Raw genomic sequence first — 13,098 nt, 5'->3', positions numbered from 1 at the left:
CCCGAGCTAGTATATCGTTGTCGTGCACAGGTCAAATCCCATCCCAACACATCATGCCTAGCTTGATTCCGTGTCCCCGCTGAATTTTCTCACCCAGTTGACATTCTGCGCTGCGTGAGTGTGCTCAATCCTCATCTCTTTTGCTCCTTTTCTTTCGCCTACAGCTTTTCTCCTCTTCCAATAGCCAAAAGTTAAAAGTCTCCAGTATATCCAGCATGATGTACCGCAAACATGGAAGCCATTACGCAGTGTCACCCGCTAGCCTTGCAGCATATCCTGTATCCACAAGGGAAAAAAAGCCAGCGAGTCAGTCATTCCAACTGTATTGCGCTTTAGAAAAGAGGAGGCCAACTTACCATGCGCAAACGCAGAGTGGTCTGCCTAGTGGTAGAAGAGAGGCCGGGAGTTAAAATCCTTTCGTTGGTTCCATCGTGCACACACGCGTGCATGCCCCTATCCCACGTAATGCACACGCGCAGCCTGCATGATTGATCACAAATGGCGGTCCCCCATCTTCAGTTTGTTCTGTTCCCCATATTCTCCTTATTCCCCATTCTTTGATTTTCTTTTTGTTGCTGTTTCGTATTTTTTCCGTGCATTATGCTCCAAAGATCTTTTCCGCTCTCTGTGAGGCCCTGTCGAATCTTCCGTTGGTGATGCAACCGGCCTTGTCTGTGGCGTCGAGTGCTCCAGAGGAGGACTGTGCATTGGCCAGCCGCAGCGGTCACTGCGCTTGTTTGCTTGAGGAGCGCATAAACTTTGTCGTGTCACATTCACTTATTTCTCCGTAAACTTCCAAGCTCCCGTGTCCTGTTGAGAAGTCAGTCCGTGGTGAGGAAAATTAGAGCGCAAAGAAGAAAAAAAAAGGTGACAAAATCTCACCTAGAAGCACGACGCGTGCTCTCCGCGAGTGCTTCACCCATATCTCAATCTGCAAACATATTCCAGCTTTGCCTTTCCCCACGCATTCGTGGCTCCCAGTAGAGAGAAAATAATATCCTCCACCCCGGCGTGCTCTCGATTTCGATTCATCCCTCGGAAGAATGTCCTGGTATATAACTCTGCCAAATGCGCGATTCTTTCCCCCATCATCCGGTCCCACTCCCTGCTTTGCAAACAAAGCATGCCTTCGTGCCTTCTTTAGCACTGCCAACGCCTTTGCCATCGCCATTGCAACTTCGTCGTCTCTAAGCGGACCCCGTTTCACCATCATCTTCCATCAGGCTTGGCAATCCCCGTGGAACTTGAAAGAAGAACGTTTTGAGCTCCCCCCCCCCGCATATTCCTGGTCACCTCCCCTTGTCCATTTTATAGAACAGTAGCGCTGCTTTGTGTGCTGCTGCTCGAGCTCTCTCTAGTGCTGCCCCGCTTTTTTTCTTCATTTTCTGCAACTCCACTTGCGCCTCCCTGTCCCTGCTTTACTCCGCTGCAAATTCCCGGCAAGGACGATTCGGCCAAGGCATTCTGCGGATTTTGTTTGCTCATCATTTCCTCCCTGTCGAGGAAGATCCTTTCATTCCATTCCACTGCGTGCGTCCTCCTGTCCCAGTTTCCCAGCTTCTCATCCCTCAGACGCAACTCCGGCTTGTCTGCCGCTCACGGGTCAGGCCTAATGCTCGGTTCCTTCATTGGCTGACTTTGCTCTCCAGATTGTGATGCTCGATATCAATACCCCGCCTTTTTCGACAGTATAAGAGTTGGTCATCCGGTGGCCCTGCTGTGACTTGTGGCCAGCAAAATTCCTTTTTTTCTTCTTCTTCTTCTTGTTGAAGGCCTTTGCATAGTACGCACTGACTGCCTGCTTGCGGCTTGAGAATGCTCTGTCCTGATGCTGCCCTGCTCTTCAGAGGTGTTGCCAACAACTGAAATGGATGCCGAGTCCCTTGCTAGCAACAGTAAATCGCTGACTTTCGAAGCTCCTCTCGGCTACAAGGCTGAAGACATTCGACCCCACGGGCTCACAGACGTGTTTCGATCTGCTGCATACTCCAACGTAAGATTGCAACGGATTTCTTGTGCTCCTTTACCTCGTCCTGACGTTTTTCTCTTTCCACAGTGCGTAAGAAGGCCATCCTGACTCCTGCGCTCCGTCCGCCTGATCGGATTCACTTCCAAAACCATCATATCCACACGTGAGATGGTAGGAATGAAGGATACTTTTGAAGAACCTGCGATGCCAACTCCTGGATTCGAAGGCTTTGAGAAGCGGCTGGAAGTTGAATTCTTCCCAGCAGCCGCTCGGTCCCTCCGGTCGCTTTCGAGGGATCAGATAGACTCGTTCCTCAATGTGGCGGAATGCACCATCGTCTCTCAGCTCTCCAATGGCCACTTCGATTCATACGTGCTCTCCGAGTCGAGCCTCTTCATCTATCCCCACCGGATCGTCATCAAGACCTGCGGCACCACCCGGCTGCTCAAGGCTCTTCCAAAACTTCTGGCAGTGGCTGCTAGCATCGGCCTGGCTCGAGTTGTACGTTGCAAGTATACGCGGGGCAGCTTTCTCTTCCCCGAAGTCCAGCCTTTCCCACATCACAACTTTGACGAGGAGGTCCGCACACTGGACGAGCACTTTGGAAGCCTCCACAGCAGCAAGCACGTCGTTATGGGCGACGATCGCCAGAAGTGGCATGTCTACGTTGCTTCGGAGAGCAAGTCTGATCGAGCTGGTGAAGCCGTGTCCAAGTCGAGCAACACGATCTACACGCTCGAGGTCTGCATGACGGAGCTGGACAAATCCGTCGCGAGGAGCTTCTTCAAGTCGGCGTCCATTGTCACCGGTGAGGACATGACCAGAGCATCCGGTATCAACTCCATCCTGCCCCGCTCTCAAATCTGCGACTTCGCCTTTGATCCTTGCGGCTACTCGATGAACGGACTCGAGAATGGAGCTCACTCCACAATTCACATCACTCCCGAGGACGGCTTCAGCTATGCCAGCTTCGAGTGCATGGGCTACGATCCAGCAAAAACCGGCCTGAATGCGCTCATCGACCGCGTTGTCCGATGCTTCAAGCCGGGGTTCTTCAGTGTCTGTGTTCATGCTGCGCCTCCTGTTTCCACGGATTCGGTCACTTCGCCATTAAAGAGCACCGGGTCAACGTGGGACAAAGCCATCTCTGCACCAGTAGCGTATGCGTGCAGTGGTAGTCACAAAGAGGAGCTTCCAGGTGGGAGTGCCGTTGTCTATCATACGTTCCAGCTCGCCAAGCGTTTTGAATGCGGGCCGACTCAGGTGATCGCTCTTGCCGATGATGAAGAAGAGGTGGCGGCCGATAGTTTGAATACCCAGGATGAAGCCGGGGCCAATGCATATAAAACTGATAAGCTCAGGAGGCCGACGGAGACAAAAGTCGCGATGCTGCAGCCGGTAAAAGCTCGGCGGGGCTGAGCGCCGCGGCGCCAGCCTCATACTACCCAGAACTGCTCAAATTATTGAGGGACCAGCTCGGCAGCGCCTTGGAGAACTTCTCAGATGAAGACGGAGATGGCATTTTTGATTGTAGCCAATTCTGGGACGTGGTTAACAGATATCTCTGCTTCTGGGAAGCTCTCAAAAATACCAGCGGAGAAGATCAATGGCGGCAGTTTTACTTGCCACTGCGTACTGAAGAAGCTGATAGTTGTAGATATCAGAGATGTTGAGCACTTTGTGAAGAATGGCCTTGGACTAGAAAACAGATACCAAGTAATCCCAGCAGTTCTTTTAATGAGATATGGTTTGTTACTCTTGCCTGCAAGCAGGTTAGGAGGGAAACAAGAACGAAGGAAAAAGAAAATTTGCTCATACAGACCAGATCTTATATCACAAAAGAATGATACAAAGCAATCTCTCTACAACTACAAAATCTTTTTCCAGATAATCACAAGCAGAAAAAAAACTGTGACTTTCACGCAATGCAAGGCTCAGAGAGTGAAATACCTCAACAAGCGAGTGGAGACAGAGTTAATTCAGATGGTCGAAGAGCAAGTTGCACGGCTTCTTGAACTTTCTTGCTGCGACGGCACACATCGGAGATTTCTTCCAGAGAGGGTGTCACGGTAGATTGTTCTGCACCGGAACCGGCTAGAGATACAGCCTGCAAAAATGATGCTTTCTCGTTGTCCGTCACTATGGACGAAGGAACCAGCGTTGCAGCGTCTTGTGCCCAGGAGGCAACTTTCTGGCCGTATAAGCGTGCGAGTGACAGGATGACGCTAATCACCTGAAAGTTCCATACGTCAGTCATGACATCACTCAGCTGAGCAGCTACCTCGTCCAGGCGCGACGTGGGAAGGGCACCAGCAAGTGCTGCTATTAAAACTCGCGTTAACGCAGGGCCACGGGGGAGTAAAGCGTTATCTATATAAAGCTGAAAAGGTTTTCCACCAGGTGAAATACAAAGTTCGATGACATCTTTCAGGAATGTCAAGATAGATCTGCAAGCTTCCCTGCAGAAAAGCATCACACGAGGTATCAAAACAAGAATAAGAAACTCACCGATGCTGTATGGTTATTCCCGTAATTGCGCAGTCAAGCAAAGGCCCAAATACAGCTTCCATCGGTACAAGAAGGTGAGGACAGTATCTTATGCACCTTGAACCCAATAGGAAGCAATCGTCCGCTAAATCTGGCATCTCAGTAAAATCCTGAGATATATAAAACAAAACCGTTAAAAGTTGATAGAAAAGTACTGAGAAGCAAACCTTGATGCTCTTTAACAAGCTCAGCGTTTTCATAAATAAAACAGAAATAAGATTGCTTAGATATACAGCACAATTCGGATCGGCTCCAAACACCTGCAAAAAAAGGAAGGAAAAAAAAAAAAAAAAAACGTGTTAAGCTGCAACCAAATTATAAACAAATGTTACCTTGATAGCTTCACTAGCAAGATAGAGAAAGCATGGGTGATTGTGTTCCTGAAACAGGTGTTGGATTTTTCCAAGCATAGGTCCCATGCTAGATAGCATTGCTTTTCCACAGCTTCTGACCTGTTGCAACGCAGTACAGGAGTTAACACAGAAATGAAAGTTTCGACCCACCGCATATTTGCATGCTCTGCAAAGCCTTTCCATCGTACGAACGTCTGCAGCTTTCCTGTAACATTTGGTGACTTAACAGGAACTGAAATAAAATAGACGATGTACGAACTGTGAAAAAACGGTTTCCAGTATTGGCCACATGCCACTAAACATCATTGCTAATGGCTCCGGTTGTGTTACGTATCTACACAGAAATTATTAGAAATGCCTGAACACTGTGGACATTTAACCTGTAAATGTTGGCAAGTTTATCGATGAGTATGGTGTATTGACTTGAGGTTGTGTCCGTACCCGCTTGAGAAATCAAAATGAGTTGCTGCGAATAACAATTAAGAAAAATATAATTAGTGCCTTGCCCGACATACCTGAAGTGGCGTGATTACTGGATAGCAAAGATGCTGCAAGGCCTGAAACAGCTGCTCCGGAGGCAAGGCGCTCACAACCATACTGAGATAATCAAGGATAAGCAGAGTGTATAGGACAACACGGACAACACTGACGATTACCTGAGACCTTCCACCAGTTGCAATTCACCTTCAGAATCCAGAAGAAATTTCTTTTTGTCTTCTCCAGACATTACCTGACGAAAAACAGCAAGAAGAGATTCTATCGATCCAGTCAACTGCGTCCTGCAAGCTGCAATTAAGTCATTTTAGAGGCATTGAACTGTAAGTAACATCAGTACCATCGCAAACATGTTTCAAGGCCAGTGCGGCTGCTGCTGCCGGACTCTCACCAACACAAAGGGCGCCTATAAGCATTTCAAGCAACGTTGGAAGAAGAGTTTTAGAACTTTGAAACGCTCCTAGCCAGTCCGCAAAAGCTCCAACAGTCAAACATGCTGCATTCTCACAAATTATAATCAAAATCAAGTGAAAAAGATTTCGAGGGAACTTGTCTTACATGTGTAAAGCACCTCCGGTATTGTTGGCAGTTGAGGTAACAGAGTCATAACCTGTACATGTGATTAGCCTCAGACCTCATCCGAACTCATTTAAACCCACCGTTGGCATTAGAGTTGATTCCCAAAGAGATACAGTCTTCGCTATTGCGCGGATGCAGTATAGTAAAGCTTCTGTAGGTCGCCAATTCCATTCGTTCTTGTCTGCCGGAATACTGACTTTTGTTAAAGGTTCTGCTAGAAGTCCAAGAGTTTCTTGACCACCAAGGACAACAGTGACGTCTATCAACATGTGTGCAACGTCTGATGAGAAAAGTAATCAGGATTGCTAGAAGTAACTCCAGAAAATTTTTTTTTATAAAAATTACCTGCTCGAGTTTCACGAAAATCCGCATCTTCGCCTCTTCGCCATGACTTAAAATCGGGTGGATAAGCGACATGGGAACTAACCTGCAAAATATGCTTCTAATACAAATGTAAAAAATAAAAGAGCCATTACCAAAGACACCAGTAGTCTGTAGTAAGGACGAAAAATAGCGAGGCGACGTTCCCTTTCTGCTTCGCCAGCTGCCTCGCTGCCGAAGGCACTATAGTTCTCTCTGTGATTATTAATTTAGTCGGTTTACGATACATAAACGCAACAAACCTTTTTGTTAAAGCTCGACTAAGTCGATGCCAGAAATTAAACGTCATTGAAGAAATAGGATAATCCGGATGCGATGTAACCTCAACTAAGGCTTCCACTATCATTATAGCTTCATTTGTACCTGGTAATCAGCTAATAAGTAAAGGTATGCTTAAGATATTCCTTTTACCACTTGCTATAAGTCCAACATAAGCTTCTCCCATTTCTGCAAACAAATACGCTATTCCTTTGACAGTCTCGTCGTCCTAAAACTTAATGTTAGCAATGCAGTATTCTCACCACAATGCTACCTCATCGGTTTCGTCTATAGCTGTAGCGCCACCATTTTCTTTAGCTTGCTTCTCAGACACAGCAGACTGCGTTTAAAAAAATCATTAAAATAGAACAAAAAAGCCAGGACTAATCACCTTCAATGCAACTGCAAACCGAGGACGCAGGCCCATAACGCAGGGGACCAGTATTTGCACCAAAGGCATATGAACAGCCACATCTTCCGGACATCCAGTTATCGTGTAGCGTATTAGCTCAGAAACGGCTGCAACTTTGACAAAGTAAGGCCCAGCTGATTTAATAAAAGCCTTTACCATCAACTGCAGCAACAAAGTTTTGTTCAGACTGCAGAGAAGAAAGCGCTGTTTGAACAAGAGGGTGCAATGCTAGCACATTCGCAGGAATCCTGTATGAAAACATTAACTTGAAAGGCATCTCATCATTTATACATCCATACCCGTTGCTAAGTCGAAGCCAAGCAGCCAATGCTTCTAAAACCTGCGCATATAAACAAACTCGTTATAACAAAATGACAGCCTATGTTACCCAACCTGTTCTCGGAGTCCGTCAGAGCTTCTTAAGCACGAACCGAGCAACGCAAAGGCGTCTTGTACAGACATCGCTAATTCCTTCTGGAATTGGCGTCTTCTTTCCGGCCGGGCAGTGACTTTGGTACCGTAAGCTTCCTGCAAGATGAAAGTTGTGACTAGCTGAAACGGCTGAATGCGCAAGTGGCGTGACAGACTTGAGGTAACACAGCTAGCAGCTCCAACAAGCTCAGAGCGGCGTTGGGATTAGAGCCGAGCTCAAGTCCCAACCACTTCACCACTCCAACTCCACCCCATTCTTCCGAAGGCATGTGTATGGCCAAGGCAGCCATCGCCAAACACAGCTGAAGTGAGAGGTTAGAATGGGAAAAAAAGGAACAAAAGTCCATACCTGTGTTCTCACAAGCGGTGGACCTTGATTAAATTTTACAAGCAGATTCTACACGAAAAAAGAAAACAGAAAATGGGAGAGAGATTTTATTTCACAGATACCATGAGCGACGATCGCAAAGACGCAGGAGCTCCGGATGGAAGATCCTCAAAGTCACGTTCGATCTGAAAAATCCACGGTTAAGATCAAAGCCCTCGAGAATGCAATCAAAGTAACCTTCGTTCGAAGCGTTTGAGCACAGAAATACGACACCTCCAGGCTGCTGCTTGGATCATGTAGCAAACTATCCGAGAGCTGCAGGGAAGGAAGAACACATCCACATTGCAAAAACACTCCGGCAAATCGATATTACCCCCCACGCATCCATTCCGTGCTGGAAATCGTCGAGCCATCGATTCGCGTTGGAATGAACCTCCGGATCGGGGTGATGATACAGGGCCTGGAGCGCCTCTTGGAGCGTCTCGCGCAGTCCCATTCTGCGAGCCCTAGCTTTCTCTCCTTCCTCTCTCTCTCTCCCTCGTCTCGCTTAAAACCCTACTAAAGATCCATGGCATATTCTCGCTTTAGGCCGCCTCTATTTCTTGGCCTCATGGCCTCGGAGAAGAGGGTTTCCACAGTGGTGAGCGCACGCGCTGGGTCGATCGTCCCCTCCGTCTTCTCCGATCTAGCTCTCGGCACCGATGGCCCCTGCCGCGATTCCCAGCGCCTCAATGCGATCCTCTTCATGGGGGATCGCGTCAAGCACATTGATTGCTGCCTCAGCCCCACAGTGGAGTGCCTCTCCAAGATCAGGAACGTCGGCCCCGTGATCGCGCGCAAGCTAGGGCCCCGGGCGGATGTCTGGGTCGTGGAGGCGCCCCGATTCGCGTGGAATTCCATGGCCTGCTACGATTGTTTTCTTCCTCACCTCAATCCATGGGGGAGCCCGCATTCGTATGATCCTCGCGGTCTCCCAGCGGCCGCGACGACGATCAGCGTTCTCAAAGACGTCGCCTCTCAGGTAAGATACACTCGAAGAACTTTGAGAGAATTCGTTGGTTTTGTAGGTGAACGGGCAGCTTGAGCTTTCCAAAGGGAGGAAGCGAATGGAATCACGCGCTACTTCTTGCCTGGGAAAGCACAGGACGATCGTCATGGGTTTTAGCAAAGGTGGTGTGGTTTTAAACCAGCTCATGGCGGAGCTAGCGCACTTACACGGCCCGGATCACAAGACGCGCTCGGAGAAAGAAAAAGAGGTGGAGCTTGGCGAGTTTGCATCGATTCCTCGTACCAGCGAAGAGTTCCTGGACAGCATCGAGCAGTTCCACTACATCGACGTCGGGATGAACGAGTGCGGCGCTTACACCACGGACGACAGTGTCTTGGAAGAGATCGCAAAGGTTGCGAAGCTCCGGGACTCCGGCCTCACGGTTTTCATGCACGGAACACCACGCCAATGGAGCGATTCAAACAGAGGGTGGATCTCCGCGGAGAAAGACCAGTGCATCCGACAGCTTAGAGAAGCTGGAAGAAAGTTTGCTGCTAATGGAAAGCTCAGGGTGGAAGAAAAAACGTACTTTGCAGACGAAGAGCCCAGTCTCGACATGCACTTTTCAATCCTGGAAGCGTTTGATCTCTCCGTTCCGGATCTGTAAGTAGCGAGGAGTTTGGAGCATTGCGTTTAGAGCAAGCCTTTCTCTTGCAGGCTAGCAACCGTGTCCACCAGCATCTTCTCGTAGGGGATGAACTCCTTGATGAGGGACAGGATCTTCTTGTTCGACATCTTCTCGAATGAATTGCCTTGAGTGGTCTCACCTTCACACCTGCAAGAAAAATATGTTCTTGATCATGGAAGAACGAGAAGGAATGGCTTACTTGTCTGGGTAGGAGTACTGTGGGAAGTTCTCCTTGAGAGTCTCGATCATCTCCTTGCAAAGCTTGGAGCATGCAATACAGATGTAGCGGCCAGAGGCGTTGGGATCCTCGTAGCCGGCAATGTGTGCCTCGGCAACATCTCGCACGTCCACTAGTCCAAAGTATGTGTTCGGGTAGCTGGTTTTCGAGCCTGCGCAAGAACAGAGTTTCCTTCTTTGTAAGAAAGAAGAAAAGTCTGGGCGTTGACATACCATTCATCAGAATTGCCACGAGTCCAACGCTGGCGTTGATCTTGGATTGCAAGATGGGGCCAAGCACCACAACAGGGCAGATGACAACAACATGGATCCCAAACTCGTCGCCAAGTTTGCTAACGAGCTTCTCCGACTCGGTTTTAGCAAGCCTGTACCACTCCTGGAAGAAAACTCGTGACAAGTTTAGAGGCTTTTGAAAACAAGATCCAGCGTTTCCTCTTCTTTTACCTCGTACTTTCGGCAGGCTTCAGGATCAGACCAGCAGCTCTCATCGATGATTTGGTCTTGAGGGCGATTTGGATCAAAAATTATGGCAGCTCCAGAGGAGGTGAACACAACGCGCTTGATATTCTCCTTGTGGCAAGCTTCCATCACATTTCGAGTGCCGTCCATGGCAGGTTTTAGCACAGCCTATTGACAGCAGTATGATCGATGACAACGAAAAAATCTCCCAAGAAAGAAGAAAAACTCACGTCTGGATCCTCAAACTTATGAGCAACGGGACAGGCGGTGTGGAAGACAACATCGCAGCCACGAACAGCGGGCACAAGCGAGTCATAGTCGAGAACATCAGCTCTAAACAGCGATAATCTCTCGCTGGCGCCCGGGAGCTTCTTCAAATGCCCATACTTCTCATCATCGTCTACAAATCCAAAGGAATCAAAAGCCAGGAATTATCAATCAATCCATCGCTCACCTGGATCCCGAACGGTGCCATGAACTTTGTAGCCTCGATCCAGCAGCTTGGCGACAATCCACGACGCAATGAAGCCACCGGCGCCTATCACGCAAGCTCTCTTCCCTCCCTCCATAGTCGCTCGCAAAGCACTACAGTCCTCATTTGTTTCGTATATTTCACCCGGCCTCGTCCTTTGCCTTTTGTCTGAAGAGAAAAAGTCACAGTAGACGTCGATGCCAACTTCTGGGAACAGCACACGTTCCACTGTGCTCCTCAAGAGGACGTTTCAATCGCTGCATTGGCACTGCCACCACCATAGAATTTACGCGAAAACGTTAAGTGGGCAAAAGTATCATCGAGGTGGTCGCCAGGATGTCAATCTGGCAGGGGCTGATGAGAGAGTATTTTGCAGATGATCTCCTGAATAATGGCAATTACTCTCCAAGCTAGCGCTGGGCTGGGAAGTGGCCCCGAAAACACTAAATTTGCCAAAAGAGGGAATCTAAACCGATGCCAGCAAGTGCTTCCAGAGATGCCAAGACGCGTCCTAAAACTTGCTAACGGAAACATGTGGCAAATGCGTAGCAAAACCAATATATCAAGAGATTTAATGTAAATAAATCCAAAGAAAGATGGCGGAACGCGATGGCATATGCCTATTCCCGGTATCTTTTCTGAATCGTTGGCGATGTAAGATGCCATGACAAACGACTCCAGAGAGACGGGCCAAGCACACATATTTGTGATGAACAACTGTTGTAATCTGTCAATGTCTTCTTTTGTGATTATTCACATCTTGGAATAGTCGCGTTCCGTCCCAGGCACATCTCAGGAGGAAGCGATGGAATCAGGCACTACTTCTAGCCTGGGAAAGCACAGGACGATCGTCATGGTGTGGTTTAGCGCCATGTCGTTGTTCTCCCATATCGTTGTTGATCCCCAGCTGCCATCAGTTGCTCGAGGAATTCTTTAATGGTCCGAGGAATCGAGGCAAAATCATCAAGCTCTATCCCTTTTCTTTCTCTGAGATCCGGTGCAGCAAATAGCTTGTGTCGATTCCTCGTCCTCGACAGCATCGAGCAGTTCCGCTATGTTCAACATCGGGATGAATGAGTGCGGCGCTCACGACAGCTTCTCCGGGACTCGGTTTTCATAACACCACGCAAGTGGAGCGATCCAAACAGAGGCCACCGGTGCATCCGGGAGCTTAGAGATGCGGAAAACAGATGAATCGACATGCGCTTTTTAATCCTGGAAGCGTTTGATCTCTCAGTTCGGATCTGTAAGTTTGTAGGACTTTTGAGCGAGCGTTCAGAGCAAGCCTTTCTCTTGCAGGCTAACGACCGTGTCCACCAGCACCTTCTCGTAGGGGATGAACTCCTTGATGAGGGACAGGATCTTCTTGTTCGAGATCTTCTCGAATGGATGGCCTTGAGTGGTCTCACCTTCACACCTGCAGAATAGAAAGAAAAATCTCTTAATCATATAAGAACCATAGGAATGGCTTACCTGTCTGGGTACGAGTATTGTGGGAAGTCTTCCTTGAGTGTCTCGATCATCTCCTTGCAATGCTTCGAGTACGCAACACAGTAGTAGCGGGCAGAGGCGTCGGGATCCTCGTATCCGGCAATGTGCGCCTCGGCAACATCTCGCACGTCCGCGAGAGGATAGTATGAGTTGGGGTAGCTAGTTTTCGAGCCTGCGCAAGAACAAAGCTTCCTTAAAAGAAAAAGAAAAAGAAAAAGAACAAGCTGGTGTTACATACCATTCATCAGATTTGCCAGGATTCCAACGCTAGAGTTGATCTTGGATTGCAAGATAGGGCCTAGAACCAGAACAGGGCAGATCGCAACAACACGAATTCCAAAATCGTCGCCAAGTTTGGCAACAAGCTTCTCCGACTCGGTTTTAGCAAGTATGTACCATTTCTGGAACAGAAATAGTTAGAAGTTTTTAAGCGTTTTCTCTTCCTTTACCTGGTTCTTTCGGCAGGACTCAGGATCAGACCAGCAGCACTCATCGATTATCTGATCTCGAGGTCGATTTGGATCATATACCATGGCAGCTACAGAGGAGGTGAACACAACACGCTTGATATTCTCCTTGTGGCAAGCTTCCATTACATTTCGAGTGCCATCCACGGCAGGTTTTAACACAGCCTGTTAGTAGTACGATCGATGAGAAGAAGAAAATCTCCAGAACTTACGTCTGGATCCTCAAAGTTTGGAGCTACGGGACAAGCGGTGTGGAAGACAACATCGCAACCACGAACGGCGGGCACAAGCGACTCATAGTCGAGAACATCAGCTCTAAACAGCGATAATCCGGCGCCAGGGAGCTTCTTCAAATGCCCATTCTTCTCATCGTCGTCTAGAATCCAGCCAAAATGTGGCCAAGTATCGATAATGAATACATTACTCACCTGGATCTCGAACGGTGCCATGAACTTTGTAGCCTCGATCCAGCAGCTTGGCGACGATCCATGACGCGATGAAGCCGCCGGCGCCTATCACGCAAGCTCTCCTCCCTCCCTCCA

At 48.5% G+C, this 13,098-nt stretch overlaps 6 protein-coding genes across 7 annotated transcripts in view; 2 read left to right on the top strand and 4 right to left on the bottom strand.

The window, feature by feature from the left end:
• Positions 1-566: 566 nt before the first annotated feature.
• LOC112351136 lies at positions 567-1,233 on the bottom strand. Its single transcript, XM_024688462.1, has 2 exons — positions 883-1,233; positions 567-810 (listed from the first exon to the last, which is right to left on the bottom strand). Exons 1-2 carry the CDS (start codon positions 1,211-1,213, stop codon positions 725-727), a joined length of 417 nt encoding a protein of 138 aa, XP_024544230.1. The 5' UTR covers positions 1,214-1,233; the 3' UTR covers positions 567-724.
• An 882-nt stretch (positions 1,234-2,115) lies between these two features.
• LOC9654950 (S-adenosylmethionine decarboxylase proenzyme 3) lies at positions 2,116-3,724 on the top strand. The gene has a single exon (XM_002983510.2). The coding sequence runs from the start codon at positions 2,138-2,140 to the stop codon at positions 3,386-3,388; it is 1,251 nt and encodes a 416-aa protein (XP_002983556.2). The 5' UTR covers positions 2,116-2,137; the 3' UTR covers positions 3,389-3,724.
• Positions 3,412-8,295, bottom strand: LOC9654949 (transportin MOS14). Of its 2 annotated transcripts, XM_024688456.1 has the most exons (28): positions 8,128-8,295; positions 7,992-8,069; positions 7,877-7,939; positions 7,776-7,823; positions 7,582-7,728; positions 7,388-7,522; positions 7,294-7,334; positions 7,151-7,242; positions 6,974-7,101; positions 6,857-6,922; positions 6,736-6,811; positions 6,567-6,687; positions 6,420-6,519; positions 6,289-6,370; positions 6,024-6,223; positions 5,923-5,974; positions 5,705-5,860; positions 5,526-5,655; positions 5,385-5,466; positions 5,250-5,335; positions 5,129-5,203; positions 5,020-5,074; positions 4,849-4,968; positions 4,684-4,776; positions 4,478-4,626; positions 4,251-4,428; positions 3,920-4,202; positions 3,412-3,731 (listed from the first exon to the last, which is right to left on the bottom strand). In XM_024688456.1, the coding sequence occupies exons 1-27, from the start codon at positions 8,248-8,250 to the stop codon at positions 3,921-3,923; spliced, it is 2,958 nt and encodes a 985-aa protein (XP_024544224.1). In that variant the 5' UTR covers positions 8,251-8,295; the 3' UTR covers positions 3,412-3,731; position 3,920. The 2 variants fall into 2 exon arrangements, with proteins under 2 accessions (XP_024544224.1, XP_024544223.1); XM_024688455.1 differs by lacking the exon at positions 3,412-3,731 and having other exon boundaries at positions 3,777-4,202.
• Positions 8,296-8,328: 33 nt separating this feature from the next.
• On the top strand, positions 8,329-9,574 carry LOC112351133 (UPF0565 protein C2orf69 homolog). Its single transcript, XM_024688457.1, has 2 exons — positions 8,329-8,775; positions 8,822-9,574. Exons 1-2 carry the CDS (start codon positions 8,365-8,367, stop codon positions 9,407-9,409), a joined length of 999 nt encoding a protein of 332 aa, XP_024544225.1. The 5' UTR covers positions 8,329-8,364; the 3' UTR covers positions 9,410-9,574.
• Positions 9,315-10,724, bottom strand: LOC112351135 (cinnamoyl-CoA reductase 1-like). Its single transcript, XM_024688461.1, has 6 exons — positions 10,581-10,724; positions 10,357-10,526; positions 10,112-10,294; positions 9,881-10,043; positions 9,630-9,819; positions 9,315-9,577 (listed from the first exon to the last, which is right to left on the bottom strand). The coding sequence occupies exons 1-6, from the start codon at positions 10,693-10,695 to the stop codon at positions 9,436-9,438; spliced, it is 963 nt and encodes a 320-aa protein (XP_024544229.1). The 5' UTR covers positions 10,696-10,724; the 3' UTR covers positions 9,315-9,435.
• Positions 10,725-11,789: 1,065 nt separating this feature from the next.
• Positions 11,790-13,098, bottom strand: part of LOC112351134 (cinnamoyl-CoA reductase 1-like) — a 4,222-nt gene continuing 2,913 nt past the window's right edge. Inside the window, exons 3-6 of the mRNA XM_024688460.1 lie at positions 12,539-12,721; positions 12,328-12,490; positions 12,072-12,261; positions 11,790-12,015 (exon numbers count right to left, since the gene is read on the bottom strand). Coding sequence (XP_024544228.1) covers positions 11,874-12,015; positions 12,072-12,261; positions 12,328-12,490; positions 12,539-12,721 — 678 coding nt within the window. The 3' untranslated portion in view covers positions 11,790-11,873. The remainder of the gene's footprint in view (positions 12,016-12,071; positions 12,262-12,327; positions 12,491-12,538; positions 12,722-13,098) is intronic.

This window comes from Selaginella moellendorffii, unplaced genomic scaffold, assembly GCF_000143415.4.
Source record: "Selaginella moellendorffii unplaced genomic scaffold, v1.0 SELMOscaffold_58, whole genome shotgun sequence".
Taxonomy (NCBI): domain Eukaryota; kingdom Viridiplantae; phylum Streptophyta; class Lycopodiopsida; order Selaginellales; family Selaginellaceae; genus Selaginella; species Selaginella moellendorffii.
This window is presented reverse-complemented; position numbering and strand designations above follow the sequence as displayed.

Bases quoted from the DNA above. Each gene is read 5' to 3' on its own strand.
- LOC112351136 (XM_024688462.1), bottom strand. From the start codon at position 1,213: ATGATGGTGAAACGGGGTCCGCTTAGAGACGACGAAGTTGCAATGGCG. The intron at 811-882 runs GTGAGATTTTGT...ACTTCTCAACAG, and splicing joins AGCACGCGTCGTGCTTCTAG to GACACGGGAGCTTGGAAGTT.
- LOC9654950 (XM_002983510.2), top strand. From the start codon at position 2,138: ATGGTAGGAATGAAGGATACTTTTGAAGAACCTGCGATGCCAACTCCT.
- LOC9654949 (XM_024688456.1), bottom strand. From the start codon at position 8,250: ATGGGACTGCGCGAGACGCTCCAAGAGGCGCTCCAGGCCCTGTATCAT. The intron at 5,975-6,023 runs GTGGGTTTAAAT...TCACATGTACAG, and splicing joins AATCAACTCTAATGCCAACG to GTTATGACTCTGTTACCTCA. The intron at 4,429-4,477 runs GTGAGTTTCTTA...GCTTTTCTGCAG, and splicing joins GGAATAACCATACAGCATCG to GGAAGCTTGCAGATCTATCT.
- LOC112351133 (XM_024688457.1), top strand. From the start codon at position 8,365: ATGGCCTCGGAGAAGAGGGTTTCCACAGTGGTGAGCGCACGCGCTGGG. The intron at 8,776-8,821 runs GTAAGATACACT...TTGGTTTTGTAG, and splicing joins TCAAAGACGTCGCCTCTCAG to GTGAACGGGCAGCTTGAGCT.
- LOC112351135 (XM_024688461.1), bottom strand. From the start codon at position 10,695: ATGGAGGGAGGGAAGAGAGCTTGCGTGATAGGCGCCGGTGGCTTCATT. The intron at 10,527-10,580 runs GTGAGCGATGGA...TTGGATTTGTAG, and splicing joins TGGCACCGTTCGGGATCCAG to ACGATGATGAGAAGTATGGG. The intron at 10,044-10,111 runs GTAAAAGAAGAG...GTTTTCTTCCAG, and splicing joins AAGCCTGCCGAAAGTACGAG to GAGTGGTACAGGCTTGCTAA.